This window comes from Danio rerio, chromosome 7 (assembly GCF_049306965.1).
Source record: "Danio rerio strain Tuebingen ecotype United States chromosome 7, GRCz12tu, whole genome shotgun sequence".
NCBI lineage: Eukaryota > Metazoa > Chordata > Actinopteri > Cypriniformes > Danionidae > Danio > Danio rerio.
In genome coordinates this window covers 33,214,245-33,236,713 of record NC_133182.1, presented here as the reverse complement: position 1 = coordinate 33,236,713, position 22,469 = coordinate 33,214,245, and the positions used below count along the sequence as shown (strand labels likewise).

Below are 22,469 nucleotides of genomic sequence, written 5' to 3'. Positions count from 1 at the left end.
CAGAGTTTTAATGTTTTTGTTATGGTGGGTGTATGAAAGGCATATACAATTTTTCTATTTCTTGTCAAATGTTGTCAGCAGCAATATAACTTAAATGTAAATAGGCTTTTTATACATCTTAAGCCCTAATATTTATACATACTGCACCTAGTCCTAATTTCTAATGCATCCCCAATGTATTATTCCAATTAGACTTAGATAAGATGAGCTTGAGCATCCGATGATATAGAAATAGGAGATTACAAGCAGTGTTGACTAAAGTCTATGATAGTATTCGTTCATTTTCCGGCTTAGTCCCTGATTTTAAATGTCGCCACAGCGGAATAAACGACTAATAGCACCACATCTTTTACACAGCGGATACCCTTCCAGCCACAATTAGAGTAACACCCATAGACTCTAACTTACACACATACACTCAAACACTACGGCCAATTAAGTAAATCCTATTTACCTATATTGAATGTCTTTGGTGGAAACCGAAGCACCTGGAGGAAACCCACGCAAGCACGAGGAGAACATGCAAACTCCACACAGAAATGCCAACTTACCCATCTGGGGTTCGAACCAGCGACCTTCTTGCTGTGATGCGACAGTGCTACCCTCTGAGCTACCGTGCCGCCTCTATGATATTATATATTACTATTATACAGACTTATATTACTCCATTACAGGGGTGGGAAAACTCGGTACTGGAGGGCTGGTGTCCTGCACAGTTTAGCTTCCACACTAATCAAACACACCTGAACAAGCTAATCAGTGTCTTCAAGATCACTAGAAATCTATAAGCAGGTGTGTCTGATTAGAGTTGGAGCTAAACTGTCCAGGACATCTGCCCTCTAGGACCAAGTTGGCCCACCCCTGCTCTAGTATATTGAGTGTGAGTATTTGTATTTTACTTCCATGTCTCTTATCATAAGTAAAAAAGTACTTATTATTGAATGTTTGGTTTGCAAGAAAATGTTTGATTTTATTAGTGAAACACATCCACATTCTGGCATTATTTAAGATTTTTTGAATCAGTGAGTAATTTAGAGACTTGCTTTGACTGAGCAGTTTGAATAACTGAGCTGTTACCTGAAGAAGACTTGTTTTGTCTGGATAAGATGAATCAGTGAGTTGCTGAATTTATTGTTCAGTTTGATTTGTGAACCAGTTTAACAGGTTAACTGTTTTACAAATCAGAACCGCTAACTGTTTACCCTGCTAAATGTATTAAGTGTAGTGGAGTAAGCCAGGTCAAATGACTTAATTTAAGAGTAAAATGTCTGTATGTTTTTACATTGTGAGATTCATTAATTTCCCCACTGCCTTTTTCCAAATGCAGTGTACAACACATCAACTTTTATGAAGCAGCAACTTTTATAAAAGCTATTATTTTGTTCATATCATGGTGTGCCATATATGCATTGTATTCTACTTCATGACTGTCCCTTATGCTTGTGAACCCATCAGCCTCGCTTTATCCTGGAAGGCTCCCTGGAGGTGTTAGATCAGGGTCAGAATGCACGATTCGGCTCTGCATTGGCTCCTGTGCCTGACCTGAACGGGGATTCATTTAATGATGTGGTGGTGGGAGCTCCGCTGGAGGACGACCACAAAGGAGCCATTTACATCTATCACAGCCAACGCAACAGAATACTGAGGAAATATAAACAGGTACCACATGAGTGCCCATTGTGCCCAATAGTAATTAATTTGAGTGATTAATAAGGGATGGTGGTGCTATTTTATTCATTTTTGTCTCTGTCAGAGGATTGGTGCAGTTCAGCTGGGCCCGGGTCTGCAGTACTTTGGTCGTAGCATTCATGGGAAGATGGACATGAATGGAGATGACCTGGTGGATCTGGCTGTGGGCTCTCTTGGTGCTGCAGTTCTCCTGTGGTATGTCTGCAAAAAAAAAGGACGACATAGCAGTCTCAAAATACACGGCATTACTCTAATTTCATCTGCGTTAAAATAACCCCTGAACATTCTTAAACTCAAACTTTTTATACTGTTTTAGATGTTGTCTTTAGACTTGCCTTTAGATGTTAGTGAAGTTGCTCCTTGGCTGTTGACCCAGCTGTTCTCTCTATCTGTCTATGTTAATGCAGTTTCCACACCATTGATAAGATGGTTCTCTGTGTCTCACACCCATCCCCATTCTACAATTGTTCCCATTTGGTCAAAATGTAGTCACCTCAAACAATGCAGAGACAACAAACTGATGACTTCTCTTTTCTCTCATTATAAGCATCAACACACCATTTAGAGTGGAAGTTGGGTCAAGGCAGACTTTATTTCTTAAACTGGGATCTTTAAATTGAATTTGATGTTTTCAACATTTGATGTTTTTGTTGTTGTAAGCACTAGTTAACCTACTGTATGATCTCAGTGATGTACAACATTTTTGATTTGTTATGTCAGTTGCTCAGGTTATTTAGGTTATATACAGTAGTCATTTACCTTTATAAACATAAAGGTTTGTTGTGTGATTTACATAAAATCCAGTGCAAGTCAATTTGATCCACAAAATAAAAATCATACATAAATTTTTCTATAATAAATTAGTGATAATTATTCTTTTTTACATACTATAAGACGGCCTCACACTGTCCATAGTAATATTTGAAAGCTGCATGACTCAGGCAGTCATTTACAGGTTGTCTGGTATAATATATTAAGTAGAAAAATGGATTAGAAAAGTTAGCTTCTTATAAATACATTTTTTTTCTCCTGTGCTACAGGTCTCGAAGTGTGATCCGAATCAATTCAGTAGTCCGTTTTGAGCCCAGCAAGATTAACATATTCAATAAAGACTGTCGGAGAGGAGGAAAAGACGTGACATGCATGTCAGCTATTGTATGTCTGAATGTCACATCACGGACTCCTATCAACCCCTCACAGGAAATAGGTCAGTTTTATGCTCTTTGTCTAATACAGATTTGAAATACTGTAGACCCTTTTCACACGTCCGGGTTTCTCAGCAGCAGCAGAAGTCTTCATGGTTGGGTAAACTCAGAGCACAGTGAATGGGAGAGTACAACAAATCCTTTTTTACAATCCCATTTGCTGAAATAAAAGAAAAACTTCTTGATACTGTTATCAAGACTTTCAGAAAAAAAAAAAATAGTGTGAGATTGATGAAGGCAGCCAAAGGAGAGAATAGCGTCAAGCTTACTCTCAGCCTCATAGACGCTGCATTAGAAACACCTCGCATAAGCAATAATTCATCTATATTTTTTTGTAATTTGAGGCAAAGATGATACAATACATACATAAATGCATATGAATATTTATATGTTTAAAAAAATCTAAATATTAAAAACTTTAAGTATCAATTTAAGATTATGATGATCGTTAAATGTCTTGTGAAAAGGTCCGTTTTAAATAAATTAGCAATTCTGTACTTTATTGTCTTCCAAATATTTCCTCAGACAAATAAATTGTTACATTTTCTATATATATTGGTAGATTGTATCTCATCCATGAAACTGGTGGTCATTTAAATGCTTATGTAAATAATATGGTCTTTCGACACCAAATCCATCTGCTAAATTGTTGGATTGCAACTGTGTTTTTAGGCCAAAGGATGACATAACACTTAGCGTTCACCCAAACACACTCAAACAGGAAGTGCTTTATAAAGCATCAGCTTCCTCTCATCGTATAATATCTGTTTTTTAAAAAGACTAAAGCTAAACATCTGTCAGCTGGCCAGCTCCTCATAGCACTAAACAGCTGCATTCTCAGTGTAGTTCAGTTAGGGTTGCTCCGCAAAGCATTCCACGTATTAGCAGCACAAAAAGATAACATCAGTAGTGATGAATTGTTCGACATACAGTAATCTCTTGATCTTTCCTCTGTTGGTTCAGGATTTATTTTGGGAGTAGAAAAGAAAAGCTGCTTAGCTAGATTTGGAAATTCTAAGTAGACACATCGTATGAAGACTCTGGCTTAAAAAAACTAACAAATTTGTAAATGTCCTTTTAGAATGTGTAATATAACGCAAGGTATAGCCAAACATTTTAAATTAATAGCATTCAAATTGTAAAGATTATAGATGGTTGCAGATATTATAGATGTAAATGTTGATCTAAACAAAAAGTCATAGCTCTTTTTAAAACAACTCTAATTGTTGTTTTAAAAGGCATCAGTATATCAGGACAGATCCATTTAGTATTTGACTCATGCAGTTTGACTTTGGGCCTCAGTGACCATGATGGTCTTGTACTGAAAGACATGGAAGGTCAGGGTGCTGTTTAATGTGTGGGACCACAGTGTAGTGCAACTGTTTTTAGTTAACCTTTCATAACCCCAGAGCATCTTCTTCACAAATGTCAAGTGTGTAAAACTAATGTAATGGTCTCAGAGAGATTAAATGTCTTCATTATTATCTGAAGAATCAGACATTTGGTGAAATATAATGGAAGGCCATTTTCTCTCTAAGTCTTATTCTCCTCACATGTTTTCGAGAGGCTTGTGAATAAGTTAAGCCTTTAAGTGTGTCATTTATCTGCGCACATTTTTCACGTTTATGAGATCTTAGAAAATGAGACATCTTTAGGTTTATAAGGTTTTTCTCGGGTCATGAACAAGATTCCTTTTGAACATCTGGCACATCTTCGTGTCGTTCAGGTCTCTTAAAAGTTTATTTTTTCTTCTTAACATTAGATGTTTTAGCCTTTTAAGGCCTCATAACTCCTAGGTTGCTCTCAGATCTCCTCAGGATCATCAGCTTCACCTCTAGAGTCTGATAATCTGACTGTATCCCACACATGCTACAGCACTATTCATGAATAAATGACTATGAAGCTGATGCTGTGCATTTGTCCTTTACTAATGTAGTTGATGTCTCCAATGTAAAACAACATAGCAAACGTTAATATTAATATTTAAAATGTCTGTTATTTAAGCTAACTCCATTGAGTCTTGATTGTCCTTGTACTTTTTATGTATATAACAAAATTGGGGGCAAAATAATAGAAATTATTAAGCTCTCAATATAGTTTGACATGATTGACCCAAAGTTTCCACCAGTTATAATTATTATAATTATTTTCAGCACAAATTAATAAATCCCTAATAGGAAATTGTTCATTGTTAGGGTTAGGGTGGGTGTAGGAAGAGATTTATTGTCCTATTAAGGCAGCATCCATTAGATAAATATACTTATTTATATGCACAATAAAATTATTGTTTATATATATATATATATATATATATATATATATATATATATATATATATATATATATATATATATATATATATATATATATATATATATATATATATATATATATATATCAACACTAAGGGGCAAATATCTGCCAAAGGTATAATTAGCATCTAAGTACTTTTATTTCAAAGAAAATACAAAATAAATGTACTATTTAAACTTAGTTTAACTTTTGGATTGGTCTGAATTAGTCTATGATCAGAATAAAAACTCCAGACAGTCTGACCACAATATTAGACAGAAAATGAAAGTAAGAATGTAAGAATGCCATCTAAGCCTCTTTCCTGCAGGTCTTCACCAAATTGTCATACAAAGCCAAACTTAATCTTCATGCTGAACTTGTGTGAGACTCTTGCTAACTTTGTTAAATGCTGTACAGTATTTACCATTCATACATTAATTAGGTGTAATTTACAAATGAAATACGAAATAAAATGAATAAAAATGTACTTTTAATGATTATAATAATTACAATATTAACCATGAAGAATTTGGACTTTAATGGTGTGTAAGAGCCCTCACCAATTTGATTGATGACTCCTAGTGTGACTCATGACCCCCAGCATCTGTCTTCTAAATATTACAGTGCATTTATTCATTCATTTATTTTATTTTCGGCTTAGTCCCTTTATTAATCTGGGGTCGCCACAGCAGAATGAACCGCCAACTTATCTAGAATATGTTTTATGCAGCGGATGCCCTTCCAGCTGCAACCTATCACTGGGAAACATCCAAACACACTCATTGACACACATACACTACGGTCAATTTAGCTTACCCAGTTCACCTACAGCGCATGTCTTTAGACTTGTGGGGGAAACTGGAGCACCCTTAGGAAACCCACGCAAACACGGAAAGAACATGCAGAGTCCACACAGAAACACCAACTGACCCAGCCAGGGCTCGAACCAGCAACCTTCTTGCTCTAAGGGCGATTGTGCTACCCACTGTGCCACCGTGCTGCCCCTACAATGCATTTGTGCATTTTTTTTTATCTAAATTTGACAAATCAGATGGGGCCGTACCCCTCCTTCCTAGTAGTTGATGTTCTGCTATTGGCTGGAGTGGCCCACAGATGAACCCAGAACTGAAATTAAACACTTATGGAGGGCGAGAGATTGACAACAGCCAATCAGAATATCCGATCACTTATTTATAGTGTTTTAAAGACTAAACGCATGCACTTTTACAGTTTTTTTCATTAATTTGATTTTAATTTATTTATATTTATTTAAATATCATTAAATATGTAAATAATTAAAAACACAGTCAATAAAAATAGCATTTTTTCTACAGAAGTGTTATTTTGTAAAAAATATTGTTTTCCCAATAATCAACAACAACATTGCATGTTTTTCCAGTATCGCGCAGCCCTTGTTAAATACTGCAAACATATTAAGTTCTAAAGCTATTTTCTTGCACTTCTCTTAGCTCTTAGATACAGTGCTTTCTTTGAGGAGAAGCGCTTTAACCCTCGGGCTGTATTTGATGATCCAGATCGCCAGCAGCCACAAAACCTCACACTGCTTCCTGGAGAGGAGACCTGTGATCACATCTACTTCCACGTCATGGTTAGTTCTCACTTTACTCAGGTCACCAAAGTAGAATGAAGATGAATTTGCACTGCATTTGAAATCCCTGATAATTCTAACATAATCATCAGTGATGGCCAACTATAATAACAATCCATTCAATTGTTCATTCAGATTTTCCACTGCAACTGCAGCATTCCGGTTTTAATAACTTCACTTTCTAGCATTACAACAGCAGATCATGTTCTTCCAGTTTACTCTTTTATAGCGATATATATTTAGAGTGAGAGATTTATGATATTGTAATGTTGATACAGGAGACTACAGACTATGCCAGGCCAATTATATTCACTGTAGAGACGGAGCTTTTGGACCTGTATCACGGCCCAGTTCTGGATGACAGCTGGCCAACGACTGTGAAAACACAGGTGAGTGTCTGCAGGGCAAAGGAAACTTTTGGTAACATCATTAACACACATCATCAACATTTTTATATATATCAAAAACACACGAGCAAGTATTGTGTCAACTTTACTTAATAAAATAGACTTAATAATGTAAAATAAATGGGGAGAGCGGGGACTAAAGTAACAAAGCAATTTTCTCGAAGCCCTGACAACATTTTATTTCCAGGCTATAACAGCACTTTCAGCATGCAACCCTTGATGGAGCTACCAAACATGTAATTTTGGGACCATGTTCCACAGTTAGCTCCAAATTCCTGTTTTTAAATGCAAAAAGTAAATTATTGTAGCGGTTCTTTTTTCCTCATTACAAGTTGTGTTTCGCTTTTTTTATGTGTCTCACTAATGATCAGTTTACAGGTTATTTAGCAATAACACATCCTTGAGTTTAAAATGTCTGAGATTTTCAGTTTTAAAAAAATCAGCTTTAAATGGCAAGAGTGGGGACGAAAGTAACACTGTTATTTATGTTCCACTGCTAATAGACACATTCGTTTTTTGACTGTTTTTAATGCACATAATGCAAAAATCTACACAAATTGTAGACATCTGTAACACTTTGCATTGTTGGATTGCTTTTGGAACATTTGATGGAATTGAAATTTAAATGCGGCAGGTCACTTGGCAATTCTGTGTCATGTTTGCGTGAGTTTCCCCCACAAGTCCAAAGGCATGCGGTACAGGTGAATTAGGTAGGCTAAATTGTCCATAGTGGATTTATGTGAATGAGTGTGTATGGGTGTTTCCCTGTTATGGGTTGCTGCTGGAAGGGTATCCTCTGTGTAAAACATATACTGGATAAGTTGGCAGTTCATTCCGCTGTGGCGACCCCAGATTAATAAAGTGACTAAGCCGAAAAGAAAATGAATGAATGAATGAAATTTAAAATGAAAATGCCATTTAATTTTTTCTTTTGCAAAAAAAAAGGAAAAAATATGTTTGCAGTGAATGTAAACAAGGTCATTCATTCATTCATTCACTTTCTTTTCGTCTTAGCTACTCTATGTCCTGCCCTCTCTTTGTTTTTTGTTTGACATTATGTCAAACTTCGAATAAAAGTGCACATTTTAAGAGCCCACTTCACAGGATCTTTAAAAAGAGTCATTTAATATGTCATCAAATTATTGTTCTAAATAAAACCGACAAGATAATAGTAATAAAATATGAATGACTAATTAGTGTGTGTCTTGTATGATTATTGTTAATATTTGCTTAGAAAACAGGAGAGAAATGGTATTAATATCCAAAAATTCCCTTTTCCTAATGTCATTCAATTTTCTGTTTTTCACCAGCTTCCCTTTTGGAACGGTTGTGATGAAGATGACCATTGTGTTCCAGACTTGTTGTTACAAGCTCACACCGATCTAATGAATCGCCAGTAAGATAAAAAAAACACACACATACACACACACATGTACAGTATGCTAGCAAAGGGGTTCCCAAACTTTTCAGCCTGCAATCCCCAAAATTACAATGCTAGTGACTCACAACCCCCCAATACCCTCTGAAGTGGTTATAAATATAAATAAACCTTTCACACAACGGCATAAATACCAATAGACACAAGTCTATTCATCATTTAATTTTGGAAGAATTTGGAGACCATACTCCATCTTCAGTTGTGGCCTGTATTTGTTTTTATTGTACGCAAGTGCCATAAACGTGTCAGAAAGTTTAACCTGGTGCCATAAAATCAATCTGCTGTGTCTTTAATATACTTGAATATAATGTAATCACCCCAGATTTTTATAATGCAAAAAAATCGAAAAGGCTGATGGCTTTTTATTTGCATGTCATTGTTTTTCTGTGCAACTATTACCTACTATTTTTTTTATTCAGTAGATTATGGATAATATATGGTAATTCTAATCGTTTAATGAAATTAATTTGATTTTTGGAAATCACCAAGCGACCTTTCTCTACAGGCAGTTTTGTGGGCAGGCGTTTCGAGCAGCCAGTCTCTTATGTCAGGGTCACACATCAACAGACCCTTCTGAACGCATTATAGAGGGTTCCAGGAGGAAGATGGTAGTGGATGTACGTCTAGAAAACAGAGGAGAGAATGCATACGGAGCCAAGCTTAACATCACTTACACTCAAAACCTACGCTTCTCCAGCCTTATAGTGAAGGTACAACATCATTCTAATAGCTTTGCTTGTTTGGACCTTTAAAACGATTAACTCATTTATTCATTGTTCATATTTTATAAATTCATATGCATTAGTAATTGTTACTGTAAGCTGAATGGGGTCATCTCTATTTGTAGGATAACTCTGATATACATATAGACTGCCGTAATGAGAACAAGCGGAAATATGAGAAAACCTGCAACATCAGTGAACCCTTTATGAGAGCAAAGTCCCAGGTGAGTGAGCATATTCATTATTTATACATAAGACATTTACACTGAATCCTCAGAAATATTTTGAATAATTTGAAGTAATTACACTGACAATTGATTAAAGCACTTTTCTGCATAGATAAATATACTACAAATGTTTGGGTGTAAAAATGTTTTTTAAATATGTCTTTTATGCTCAACAAGTTTTATTTTTGACCCTTGTCTTTTACCAAGTTAAACATTTATTTTATTAAAAATATTATAACAGTAATATTGTAAAATTTTTCAATACATTTTAAGATTGCTTAAACTGCGCATTTAAAAAATGTTATTTAATCATGTGATGACAAAGCTCAATATTCATTTACTCCAGTCTTCAGTGTCATTTTATCATTTAAAAATCATCTTTATATGCTGATTTGCTGATTAAATAATTGTTATTGTTATTATAAGTGCTAAAAACATGATCACACCATAGTTTTAGGACCAGTTCTCACTAACTACCTGCTAACTGTGATGATAGTCTTTAAAATCTTCTAATTTGCTGTATATTATTCATTATTCAATAATTCAGAATAAGTCACTAATGTAATGATTGTATGTACTTATAATTAGACAAATTGCTAGTCCTTAATTAATTTACATTTAGTCATTTAGCAGATTTGTCCAATTTACTATATTTACTATATTTCGTTAAGTTACTATATAATTTAATAAATTATTAATAATGAAAAGCAAGAGTAAAATCTTTACATTTTTAAAAATGTTTACTGAAAGGCCCATTATCGCACATATTGCCGAATTATGTTCTAATGGGAGGATTTTTATAAGCATGTTTAGCATCTTTGGGCATTTAAGGACCCAATATACTCACAGTGAAATTCTGTTCTTTGGCATTTAGAAAAGATGAGCATGTTAATATGTGTGGTGCTTTCTTTTCTTATTAACAAAATAAATATAAGGTAAAATGTAGAGCAGTTAAGCAGACATCTCATAATAGCCATGTGGATGTTTGCACAAGTTCTGAAGTTCAGCACTCCAGCCAAGGCACATTGTGGTTGTTTGTTGAGCACTTTATGCAGTAGATTTGCAGCTTTAGCATTAAACACGAAGGGGAAAAAACGCCTTGGCAGAGAAAATGGGCTCAAAAGATTTTTCAATTCAATTCACCTTTATTTGTATAGCACTTTTACAATGGAAATTGTGTCAAAGCAGCTTCACATAGAAGATCATATTATCATTTCATGTCAAAAAAGGCAGATAGTCAGAACCACACTCACCTACCATGTCACTACAAACCAGTAGTACCTCAAAGGTGTTCACCAGTTGAACCAAACTTTTCTGGAGCCTGTTTTAAATCCTTCAAATCTAAATCATATTACATTAGTTTGTTTTTCAGTTATGCTTGAAGTATATTGGGCATTTAAAGGGTCAGTTCTCCATCCATGCTGTCAAAACTCCTATAGACTTCCTCGCATTACCTCAGAAACTGTCATAGAAATACCAGTTCTTTACATCTGGAATGTTGCATGAGACATAAACATACGTAACAAGTCTCCAGCACCCTGAAGTCACAGAATGATTCACTTAGCATCTTTTTCCTGGTTTGACCCCTGAGCTTGTGTTCAGGGCTCTTCAGAAAAAGAAAAACACGAAGCAGGAATGTAACGCAAGAATACCGCTTACCGTTTACTACATCCATACAGAGCGAAAGCCATCAATCACGCGGCCTGGACCACAGAAGTCTGTCCTGTGCAATGGCACTGCTTTGTTAGGAATCGGGTCAGCAGCTTCTCACAGAGTCCTGATTCATTTTCTTGAGGTTTGGGGGTCACTGGTGCTACACTTGTGGCTACAGGGAGAGATTTTATGGGCCCACGTGGGAGCCTGGTTCAGCTCCGAACAGTTTGAGACAGGGTGAAAGGGAATATTAGAAGAACACTCAGGAGGAGAGAACATAAAAATGATTTTCCATGCTGCGTTTTGCCACTGCTCACCGAGGGAGAATGAACAGTTTGCCCACGTAGCTATAACTGTGTCCAAGTGCTTCAGTTTCTTTAAGCGAGAATAAAATCAAAAGCCAACTCCTGTGCTTTAAAGGAACACTCCAACTGAAATATTAATAAATAAGCTCATTTTACAAGTCCACTAGAGTTAAACAGTTGAGTTTTTACAGTTTTGAATCCCCAGGTCTGGTTGGAGCACATTTAGCTTAGCTTAGCATATCATTGAATCGGATTGGACCATTAGATTCTTGCTTAAAAATGACCAAAGAGGTTCAATAAATTTCCTTTGTAATATAACACTCAAGGAACTTTGCTGTCGTGCTATGACTGCAGCTGGTGAAAATGATAATATGCAGATAATGGTGCAATAATCATGCAAGTGGTGGCACAAGGTGCTGAGGACTATTTACAGGTGCTGCGTAATATCATTGTGCTTACTGCAACCATGGTATGGCAGCAGATTTTCTTGATAATTACACCAGAATGAGAATATAATTTAAAGCCATATCAGCCTAGAAAATAGTACAGTAAGTACTTTTCCAGTACATTCTGTTCAGGAACCAAGACTGAATGTTCATTACCACTTCGCTAAAACACCAGAGCAGGTGGTTTTTAAAAATGTGCTTATTATTTACTCACCATAATGTTTCTCAAAACCTGCCTGAGTTTATTTACTTATCAAGATATTTTAAAGAATGTTGTTTGAAATTAGTAGCCTTTGACTTCCATAGTATACATTTGTATAGAGGAAGGGAAACATCAAGTTTTTGGTTTCCAGTAATTAAAAAATATCATCAAGTGATGACAGAAATTTTATTTTTGAGTGGACTATCTCTTTAAAGGATAGTGACACTGGGGTCCTTGGTGATTTATAGCATGCAAATCAAACACAAAAACATTAATTAATTAAATTTTTTTTTTTTTTCGGCTTAGCTCCTTTATTTAGGGGTCGTCACAGTGAATTGACAAGCCAGCATATGTTTTACTCAGCGAATTCCTTTACAGCTGCAACCCAGTACTGGGAAACACCCATACACTCTCACACTCACAAACATACGCTACAGACAATTTCATTCATTCGTTTTCTTTTTGGCTTAGTCCCTTTATTAATCAGGGGTCGCCATAGTGGAATGAACCGCCAAATTATCTAGTATATGTTTTACACAGCGGATGCCCTTCCAGATGCAACCCAGCACTAGGAAACATCCTTACACTCTTGCATTCACACCCAAACATACACTACGACTAATTTAGCTTATTGCGCATGTCTTTCGACTGTGGTGGGAACCCAGAGGAAACCCACGTGAACACAGTGAGAACATGCAAACTTTGCACAGAAATTTCAACTAGCCCAGTCAGGGCTTGAACCAGAGACCTTCTTGCTGTGAGGCAACAGTGCTAACCACTGAGCCACTGTGTTGCCCTAACACAAAAACATTTACAGGCAAAGCAAAACCAATACCCATGGCTCCTGATGATACATCAATGACTTCTAAAGTGTAATAAACAGTCTGTGCAACTAAAACTGAACATTATTTCTGTCATCAGTTCTCTCTAGTCTTGCTGTGAAATCTTTAGTCAGTTTGACTTTGAGGCCTCTAGCTTAAGGCTGGTTATTGCTGGATTTACTCCTAAATCCTCTGCCAAAGCTTTGGCTTTGGAGGTCTGAAAATATAATAACACACATAGACCATCATTTATGTTGCTGTTAAAATGAAAATGACTCTGTCTCTAATTCTGCAGGTTATATTTCGTTTGGAATTTGAATTCAGCCACTCGGAGCTGTTGGATCACGTACGAATCATACTGGAGGTTACTAGGTAGGACACACAAAGTCAATTGTGCTCAGTCTAAGAAAGTATCATTGTATTATTTTTAAGATGTGTCAAATGTAACTTTAGAATGCAATTTAGCATATGAAACGCAAAATCGCAGTTAAGATTTTTACTTTGAAATGTGTGCTTTAAAGCTTTTGATTCTGTACTATTCCCTGCATTCAGTTTTCCTTTAAAACGTTTAGTTGCTCAAAAACCATGTAACTTTCATCCAGTGCATCACAAAATAAAATGAACGCATGCATGACTACTAAATGGCTGCACTCAGAGGGAAATCTACTCAATGTGGCCTAGAAAATTGCATGATGGTCTGAAATGTTGGATCCTGAACACTGACGATGCCTGAGCTGGAATGTTCTTCTACTCGGCCAAGTGTCACAGGGAATTACAGGGTGAGTGTAAAAGCCTGTGAGGTTTCTCATATTGTTGTCATGTGTCTGCAGTGAAGGAGAAGAAGTCATCCTCTATGATAACTCCAATGAAATTTTCTACAATCTGAAGTATGAGGCTGATTTGCTCTTTACAAGGTGAGCTACAGTATACATGTAATTGCTGACGATAGATGGTGGTTGTGTGAATTACGGTAATTACAACATATTTTAATTTCCCCAGGGATTTTTACCCGACCCGATATGAGCTTAAACCTGACCTCTCTCTAGAGAAAGCAGATGATTTCAACCCCCCATTCAACTTTACCTTTCAGGTGAGGTACTATTCCCTGCTATCATGAGCTAAAGTGAGAATAAGCTAATATAAATGTTTCCTCTATTCAACACAGATCCAGAACCTTGGTTATTTTCCAATTCAAGATTTGCAACTCTACATTGCAATCCCTGAGGTCACAAAAAATGGGAATCAACTCCTGCAGATCAGAGATTTCCATATTGACCAGGTGAGCAGGATCCTTTCCCTCAAAATGTTTATTCTTTAGCCCAAAGATTTAGTCCAGATTCAAAATCTGAAAGAGTCAGCAGATTTGAGTGAACAGATTTCACAGAAAATCTCTGTATGCTGGAAATATCTCTGCAGACTATAATGCAATACAGCATGAGGACATCAAATTTGTTTTATTCATTCATTCATTCATTCATTTTTATTTGGCTTGGTCCCTTTATTAATCAGGGGTACCCACAGCGGAATGAACCGCCAACTTATCCAGCATATGTTTTACGCAGCGGTTGCCCTTACAGCTGCAACCTATAACTGGGAAACATCCTTATATACTCATTCACACACATACACTACAGACAATTTTAACTTACCCAATTCCCCTATAGCACATGTCTTTAGATTTGTGGGGGAAACCGAAGCACCCGGAGGAAACCCACGCAAACACGAGGAGAACATGCAAACTCTACACAAAAATGCCAACTGGCCCAGCCAAGGCTTGAACCAGTGACCTTCTTGTGATTTTTAATTGTTTAGTCATTTTATTATTTTTTTTATAAATCAGTGATCTACAAGAATAGTTTAAATGTTCTTTAACAAAATAAAATGATGTCTATTTATTTAATATATTTAATACCATTATCTGAATAAGTCAAGTTTCCTTAAGAAGTCTAAGTGGGTTCTTTTATGTCATCACTGCAAAAAAAAAAAAGAAAAAAAAAACGTTATTGACATAAATACACAAAAACACAAGGAACATACTGTAACATGAAACGGGTGCTCAACATCGGTTACTATGGCAACAAATGATGATACATGACATGTGTACAAAGGGACCAAAGAATGAATTGAAAACCAAAAGAAGATATATAACAGAAATGCATTTGGCAAGACAAGACAGGGTATCAGTCAGGTGTATATTTTACCAGTTCATGGATTTCCTGGAATAAAAATCCATAGCTTTGCGGTTGCCAATGCCATGCTCTATTATTTGAGCTACACAAATAATATTAATAGTGTTTTGAGCAGAGATGCCCAAACTAGGGCCCGTAGGCCAAAGCTGGCCCAAATACCTTCAATTTGGCCCATGGTCATGCCATCTGGGAAGAGAGGGAGAATTTTGGAGTCTAATGCCTTTAATACACATTATAATTTCTGAATTAACGTAACCTTTCATTGGTTTGTTTTATTGTTAAGCTACTAAAAACAAAAGTTTCAAAAAAAAATGGTTTAAATGAATTTAAAAAAGTTTAAATGCTCATTAAACAGAGTACAGTTCAGAAGTCCTTTGTGTATGAATGAAGGCAAAGGCAGGTGCAGCTTGGCATTGAAAACTCTTTTGTTTTATAAACGTAATTCTTTGCCTTTATTATAATAGGTTCAATATAAAATGTAAAAACATATAATGCATTAGTTAATGTGATTAAAGTACTGTTTTCTCTTTATTTTAAAGTGAATCAGGAAATTATCGTTTATAATACAGTTGGATATTTACCTCAATCAGGGTTTGGTTTTTGACCCTTCATAACTAAAGGTTTAGGCACCCCTGGTTTAGAGTTTTAATAGATTTGTGTGTTTTCATTATTAATAGCTTCTATGTGCCTTTGTCCATCAGATAGGTGGAAGCCAGTGTATCCCCCCTCAGCATGTGGCTCATAGTCGGGCTTCTCCAGAAGACCTCTCACGAACATCACGCCTGGTAAAGACTCTCTCTGATAACTGTATAGTGCCTGATAAAATGTGCATCACATTTTAGACTAGCACTTTAGGAAGGTATGTACTGTTAAAGGTATAGTTCACCAAAAATGATTAATTACCTCATCATTTACCCTCCTGTTTTTTATTTTATTTTATGATTTTTTTTTTATTTCTCCTCAACACAAAAAAGGATATTTAAAGAATGCTGGTCGCTGGCAACCATTGAATTCCATATAGGAAATAAGTAGTATTGAAGTCAATGGGTGCCAGTGACCAGCATTTTTCCAAATATCTTTGTGTTTTTTTTGTGTGTTCAACAGAAGACATAAACTCAAATAGGGTTTGAACAAGTGAAGGGGGAGTAAATGAAGACAGAATTTTCATTTTTACATTTACATTTACATTTAGTCATTTAGCAGACGCTTTTATCCAAAGCAACTTACAAATGAGGACAAGGAAGCAATTTACACAACTATAAGAGCAACAATGAATAAGTGCTATAGGCAAGTTTCAGGTCTGTAAAGTCTAAGAAGGAAAGTATTAGTAGTATTAGTATTTTTTTTTTTTGGGTACAGTTTGTGTGATATCCAGAGAGGCAATTGCAGATTAGGAAGTGAAGTGGAGACTGAATAGTTGAGTTTTTAGTCGTTTCTTGAAAGTAGCGAGTGACTCTGCTGTTCTGATGCAGTTAAGGAGTTCATTCCACCAACTGGGCAGATTGAGCGTTCGCGAAAGTGATTTCTTCCCTCTTTTAGCCAAACTATCCCTTTAAGGGGCTTTACGGTTTGCCTGATTAGGGGCTTTTAGACTTGTTGATTTAATTCACAACCATAAAGCACCTCTCTGCAAAATAGCTGGTTTATACTGCCTGAATAAAGCCACTTTAGTGTATTAATTTGTGCCATAAATAAAGCTGAATATTTGGGGTTAGTAGTTCCTCTACGTTCTTAATATGTTATTGTGTTTTTGAAGATACTCATATGTCTGAGGTAAGGAATTTTGTAATCTATGTCAGATTCCCACCACAAGCAGCTGGGTTTCATTAGTAAGGTAATTTGTTTTAGAGCTAAATGTTGCTTGTTTCTATGCACAGAACTACTCAAACACCCTGGCAGTGCCAGTGCAATGCACCGTCAATCTGCCTTCCTACAGAGACGTCAGCGTGAAGATCGGCGGATCCCTCCGTACTGATGCACTGCATGCGGTGAGCAGCTATGACACTGAAATAACAGTCTGATGTAGATGAAGTAGTGCAGTGTGGGAAGAGTTTGACATCAGAGCACAGTGTTCACACACTGCATGAAGGCTTTGCTCAAGAGAAGGATCTTCATAAACCAACGCTAAACTCTGACTAGAGCAGTAATTAGAGAGAAGATGTTAAATGGTTCATGCAGGGATACGGTTACTAAATCTGGTTCAGCTAAAAGTTATGTTTTCATTCCCCTTTGTCTTTCAAAAACAAAAAAAGCAGATGCTTTCAATTTACAGTGACACAGAAAATATATTTAGAAAAATATTTGAATATTAAATTGTTCCACACCAAAATACCTAAAATCAGTTTGACTAAGAACATCAGTTTGTTAAAAGATCAGTTTGTTCAGAAAACTTACATTTGCACTGAGATTATTATTATTATTAGACTGCAGATTTTACTTGAATATATAGTATTTTGTATCTAATGCAAAAGAAAATAAGGAAATACTTGTATTGTATGTATGCTCACGTTCAAAGTGAATTTAACTTTTATGATAAACTGATACCACAAATAATCTGAGCCATTTTTAGGCAAGGCAAGTTTATTTATGTAGCACATTTCATACACAATAGAAACTCCAAGTGCTTTACATAAACACAAATAAAAGACACAAGAAATTAAAAATTATTAAAACAGATCAAAACAGATAAAAAATGTGTAAAAACAGGTTGTAAAAGAATGTAAAAGAAAAGAAAGACATAATAGTGCTATCTGCCGGACATAGCACAGTGCTCATTCAGTAAAGACACAGCTAAACAGATGAGCTTTCAGTTTTGATTTGAATGTGCCTAATGTTGAAGCACATCCGATCATTTCTGGAAGCTGATTCCAGCAGCAGGGGGTGTAGTAGCTGAAGGTAGATTCACCCTGCTTTAGCTGAAATTGAATATCTAATTTATTTGATCTTAATGATCTGAGTGATCTGTTAGGTTTGTATTCAGTGAGCATAGCTGTAATGTATTGAGGTCCTAGGCCAATAAGTGACTTATAGACTAGTAGTAATACTTTAAAATCTGTTCTGAATGTAACTTAGAACCAGTGTAAAGACATGAGGACAGGTGTGATGTGCTCTGATTTTCTGGTTCTGGTCAGAATCCTGGCAGCATTGTTCTGGATGAGCTGCAACTGTTTTTTTGGAAAGGCCTGTGAGGAGTGAGGAGGCCATTACAGTAATCCACCCTGCTGCTGATAAAAGCATGAACAAGTTTTATTAAGTCTTCACTAGGAACAAAGCATCTAATTCCTGCAATGTTTTTGAGATGACAGTATGCTGATTTACTGACTGCTTTGACATGACTTCTTAAACTCAGATCTGACTCCAGAATAACACCAAGATTCACCTTAACTTTTGTTGTTTGACCCCTAGAGCCAAGGTATACATGCACCTTGAGAACCTCATCTCTGTTCCCCATGCAATGACTTCAGTTTCCTTGACTCTTTGTTTAACTGAAGAAAGTTTTGGCACATCTAACTGTTAATTTCATCAATGCAGTGGCAGAGGGTATCAATGGGGCTGTAGGCATTAGGCAGTAATGCTAAGGCTATATTCCATGGTCTCCTGGAACTAAAATAAAATAAGTAGCTGTAATGGGGAAACCATTTTAAAAAAGCATCTCTGAGACAGATGACACACACATTTGAATTTTGTTTGCTTGTTAGTTTAGTCACATAATATGATTTGTTTTGCTGTTACACATCATGTAATTAATTTGATAATTGGGTTTCCATTAGTTTTTTTTCTAATCAAATAACAAACTCGGGTGAGCATAACGGAGTGTACTTTTAAAATGATTTGAATCTTGGTGTGAGGAAATTAACAGCACATTTTCATTTTCAAGTGAACTGTCAAAGTACACATACTTTTTACCACCCCTCTAGCCTCTCACCTTAAGTGTTTGTCCTTGTCCACCTTTTTTACATTCACCAAAGTAATGGCCTGTCAGAGAAACTGAAAACTGTTTTTCTTGTCACGGGCAGCTGAAGTTCAAAACCCTTGAGCTGGTGACGACAGCCTCAGTGGAGCTGAACCCTTCCAGCCCTATGTTTCTGCCTGAAGAGAGGCCGGTCAGACATGTGAGTCACCTTCTACACACATCAGCATTCACAGAAACATTGCTAGACAACATGTTAAGATTAAGCAAATAGAAATCTACCACTGTACTGAGAAGACGATGTGAGACACTGCTTTTGTCTTTTTCATCCTTGGCAAAACAAAAGCGTTTCATTCATCTGTGTGAAAGAGTGAAGAACAATTATAAACAAGCATGAGATTAAAATGCTTTTATGCTAACTGAATTCAAATTCACTGGTTCAGACATGCTGGAACCTTCCCTTTATACATCAGTTTGTGCATTGGTGAGCTGCAGCTGTGAGCTGTTTCCCCACAGTAAAAGAACATGGAGCCAAGGGGACCGAAAGGACCAGCAGCACTCTTTAATTCTGTACTATTCTTTATTGCTGTGTGATGCTGCCATCTATTGGCAGGACAGAATAAAAAAAAAAAACATTAATGTCAGCAAATCTGATCTCAGCTGCAACAAATCAAACATTTGATAAGACATTTCCTGACATTTGCTTTGCTGTAAGAACTGGCTTGTTTAAATTAAAATATACAGAGGAAATCATACTGTCAGACCTAGCAATTGGTCGGCAAGCAGCTATTTGATGATCACTGCAATGAAGTGCAAAGGTACGTCTTTGAAAAAGCTTTACAGTTTGTTATATTGTCTTTTGCTTGTGTGTTTTCTCAGATAATCCTAGAGATTAGGAAAGAGGAGGATTACCGTGTTCCCATCTGGATTATCATAGGCAGCACACTTGGAGGCCTGTTACTCCTCTCTCTTCTCATTCTGGCACTCTGGAAGGTAATGAAAGGTAAACGATCGATAGATAGATAGATAGATAGATAGATAGATAGATAGATAGATAGATAGATAGATAGATAGATAGATAGATAGATAGATAGATAGATAGATAGATAGATAGATAGATAGATAGATAGATAGATAGATAGATAGATAGATAGATAGATAGATAGATAGATGGTTAGGTTTATGATAGACACAAACAGACAAGTACAGTAAATGAATGAATGGATGGATGGATGGATGGATGGATGGATGGATGGATGGATGGATGGATGACAGACAAGTAGATGGATGGATGGATGGATGGATGGATGGATGGGTGGATGGATGGATGGGTGGATGGATGGATGGATGGATGGATGGGTGGATGGATGGATTGATGGATGGATGGATGGATGGGTGGATGGATGGGTGGGTGGATGGATACAGGAATGGATACTTAGGTTTATGATAGACACACAGACAGATGGATGGATAGGTGGATGGGTGGTGGATGGGTGGATAGATGGATACAGGAATGGATGGTTAGGTTTATGATAGACACAGAGACGGACGGACGGACGGACGGATGGATGGATGGATGGATTGATTGATGGGTGGGTGGATGGAAACAGGAATGGATGCTTAGGTTTATGATAGACACACATGGATAGATAGATAGATAGATAGATAGATAGATAGATAGATAGATAGATAGATAGATAGATAGATAGATAGATAGATAGATAGATAGATAGATAGATAGATAGATAGATAGATAGATAGATAGATAGATAGATAGATAGATAGATAGATAGATAGATAGATAGATAGATAGATAGATAGGTAGGTAGGTAGGTAGGTAGGTAGGTAGGTAGGTAGATAGATCTTCAGTAGTTTTCTTAATAATGTTCTATTGTTGCTGTACTTTCTCTCTTTCTCTCTGATAGTTGGGGTTTTTCCAAAGACAGAAAAGGCGCGAAGAGGCCGAGAATGAGGTCAATGGCAAGACGATGGAGGAGAGATAACGCAGGCTGCTCAAGAGGGTTCAGACAGGCCTACATCTCAGGGACAAACCAACAACTACATTAGACGTCTCTGAAACATGAAGAGAGGGAGAAAGACAGGACTTGAGGCAATGAAAAAGCTAGAGGGAGAAGTTCTGTGCACTGGACGACCTGTTGTTCATTGATGAAAAACACTGCGATGACCCTCACCATGCCTGCACTGCTTACTGAGCCGACCCTGTGGATGGGTCTCCATCTCTCTTCTCATCCCAGACCAAAACCCTGGGGCCGACAAGGCGAGGACTTTCTCCTGAGAGACACGCTCAACAGAGACTTTTGGATGATGCATTTACAACAAATGGCTTGTGGGAAGAACACAAATTCAAAGGAAAGAACTTTTGTTTCTCACAGGGACTTTGGAAGCGCATTGATTACATTTGTTCTTCTGCAAATATACAAAAGGAAACCTCAAAGGGCTGAGATGGTACAAAACAGCCATGTTTTCTGGTGCTCTTCTAGGACATCTGGGAGGAAAAAGGGTGCAAAAGTTTTATTGTGATGGCCGTTGTTATTCTATGTAATGTAAGGCACTGGAGTAAGTAGCTCTGTTTTTTTTCAGTGGTCATAATTTATTGAATAGGCAGTCAACTATGTTGTAGACTTCACATTGTTTGTTTGTTTTTATTTTCTTGCTCTAGTACTCTACATAATGATGCATCAGCATTCTTCAGTCTCAACAGATGTGGATTTTTTTTTCTATTTTTAAAACATTGATGCACTTTTTTATATCATAGTGATACAAACTTGAATTTTGTAAATATATTTTATCTTTGTAAACACGAGTTTCAAACATCCCTAAATATGCTTCAACAAGTAGCCTTTGAGAAAGGGTATGCTTCCTGTACAGCACCTCAGCAGTCATTTCAAATATTAAAGGATATTGTCCAAATGTTTCCGAACATCAAACGATGTTGAGTGTTTACAATGCTATGAAACATCCATATTATGTGTAGATGTATTGTAGTCAGGGACCCCGATTCTCTTCATCATATACATAAAGTATAACTAAGATAATAAAGTAAATATCTGAATAAAGAATTTTGAAAAAGAGTGTTTGAATGGGGTGGCACGGTGGCTCAGTGGTTAACACTGTCGCCTCACAGCAAAAAGGTTGCTGATTTGAGTCCCGGTTGGATTTTCTGTGTGAAGTTTGTATGATTTCCTTGTGTTGGCGTAGGTTTCCTCCGCGTGCTCCTGTTTCCCCCACAGTCTAAAGACATGCGCTATAGGTGAATTAGATTAAATAAATTGCCGTAGTATATAAGCGTGTGTGCATGTAAGCGTGTATGTGTGTTCAAAAAGAACTGGGTTG

The 22,469-nt window shown here is 36.6% G+C and overlaps 1 protein-coding gene across 7 annotated transcripts in view; it reads left to right on the top strand.

Annotated features, from left to right (window-relative positions):
* Positions 1 to 22,423, top strand: part of itga11a (integrin, alpha 11a) — a 157,008-nt gene extending 134,585 nt beyond the window's left edge. For 3 of the 7 annotated variants that reach the window (XM_073906539.1, XM_073906541.1, XM_073906540.1), the window contains 17 exons: positions 1,456 to 1,659; positions 1,754 to 1,884; positions 2,730 to 2,896; positions 6,656 to 6,795; positions 7,074 to 7,184; positions 8,513 to 8,598; positions 9,146 to 9,350; positions 9,488 to 9,586; positions 13,312 to 13,388; positions 13,847 to 13,930; positions 14,016 to 14,106; positions 14,182 to 14,295; positions 15,907 to 15,990; positions 17,083 to 17,193; positions 19,222 to 19,317; positions 19,995 to 20,108; positions 21,041 to 22,192. In XM_073906539.1, the coding sequence (XP_073762640.1) occupies positions 1,456 to 1,659; positions 1,754 to 1,884; positions 2,730 to 2,896; positions 6,656 to 6,795; positions 7,074 to 7,184; positions 8,513 to 8,598; positions 9,146 to 9,350; positions 9,488 to 9,586; positions 13,312 to 13,388; positions 13,847 to 13,930; positions 14,016 to 14,106; positions 14,182 to 14,295; positions 15,907 to 15,990; positions 17,083 to 17,193; positions 19,222 to 19,317; positions 19,995 to 20,108; positions 21,041 to 21,118 (1,992 nt within the window). In that variant the 3' untranslated portion in view covers positions 21,119 to 22,192. 7 annotated transcript variants of the gene reach the window in all.
* The last annotated feature ends 46 nt before the right edge of the window (positions 22,424 to 22,469 follow it).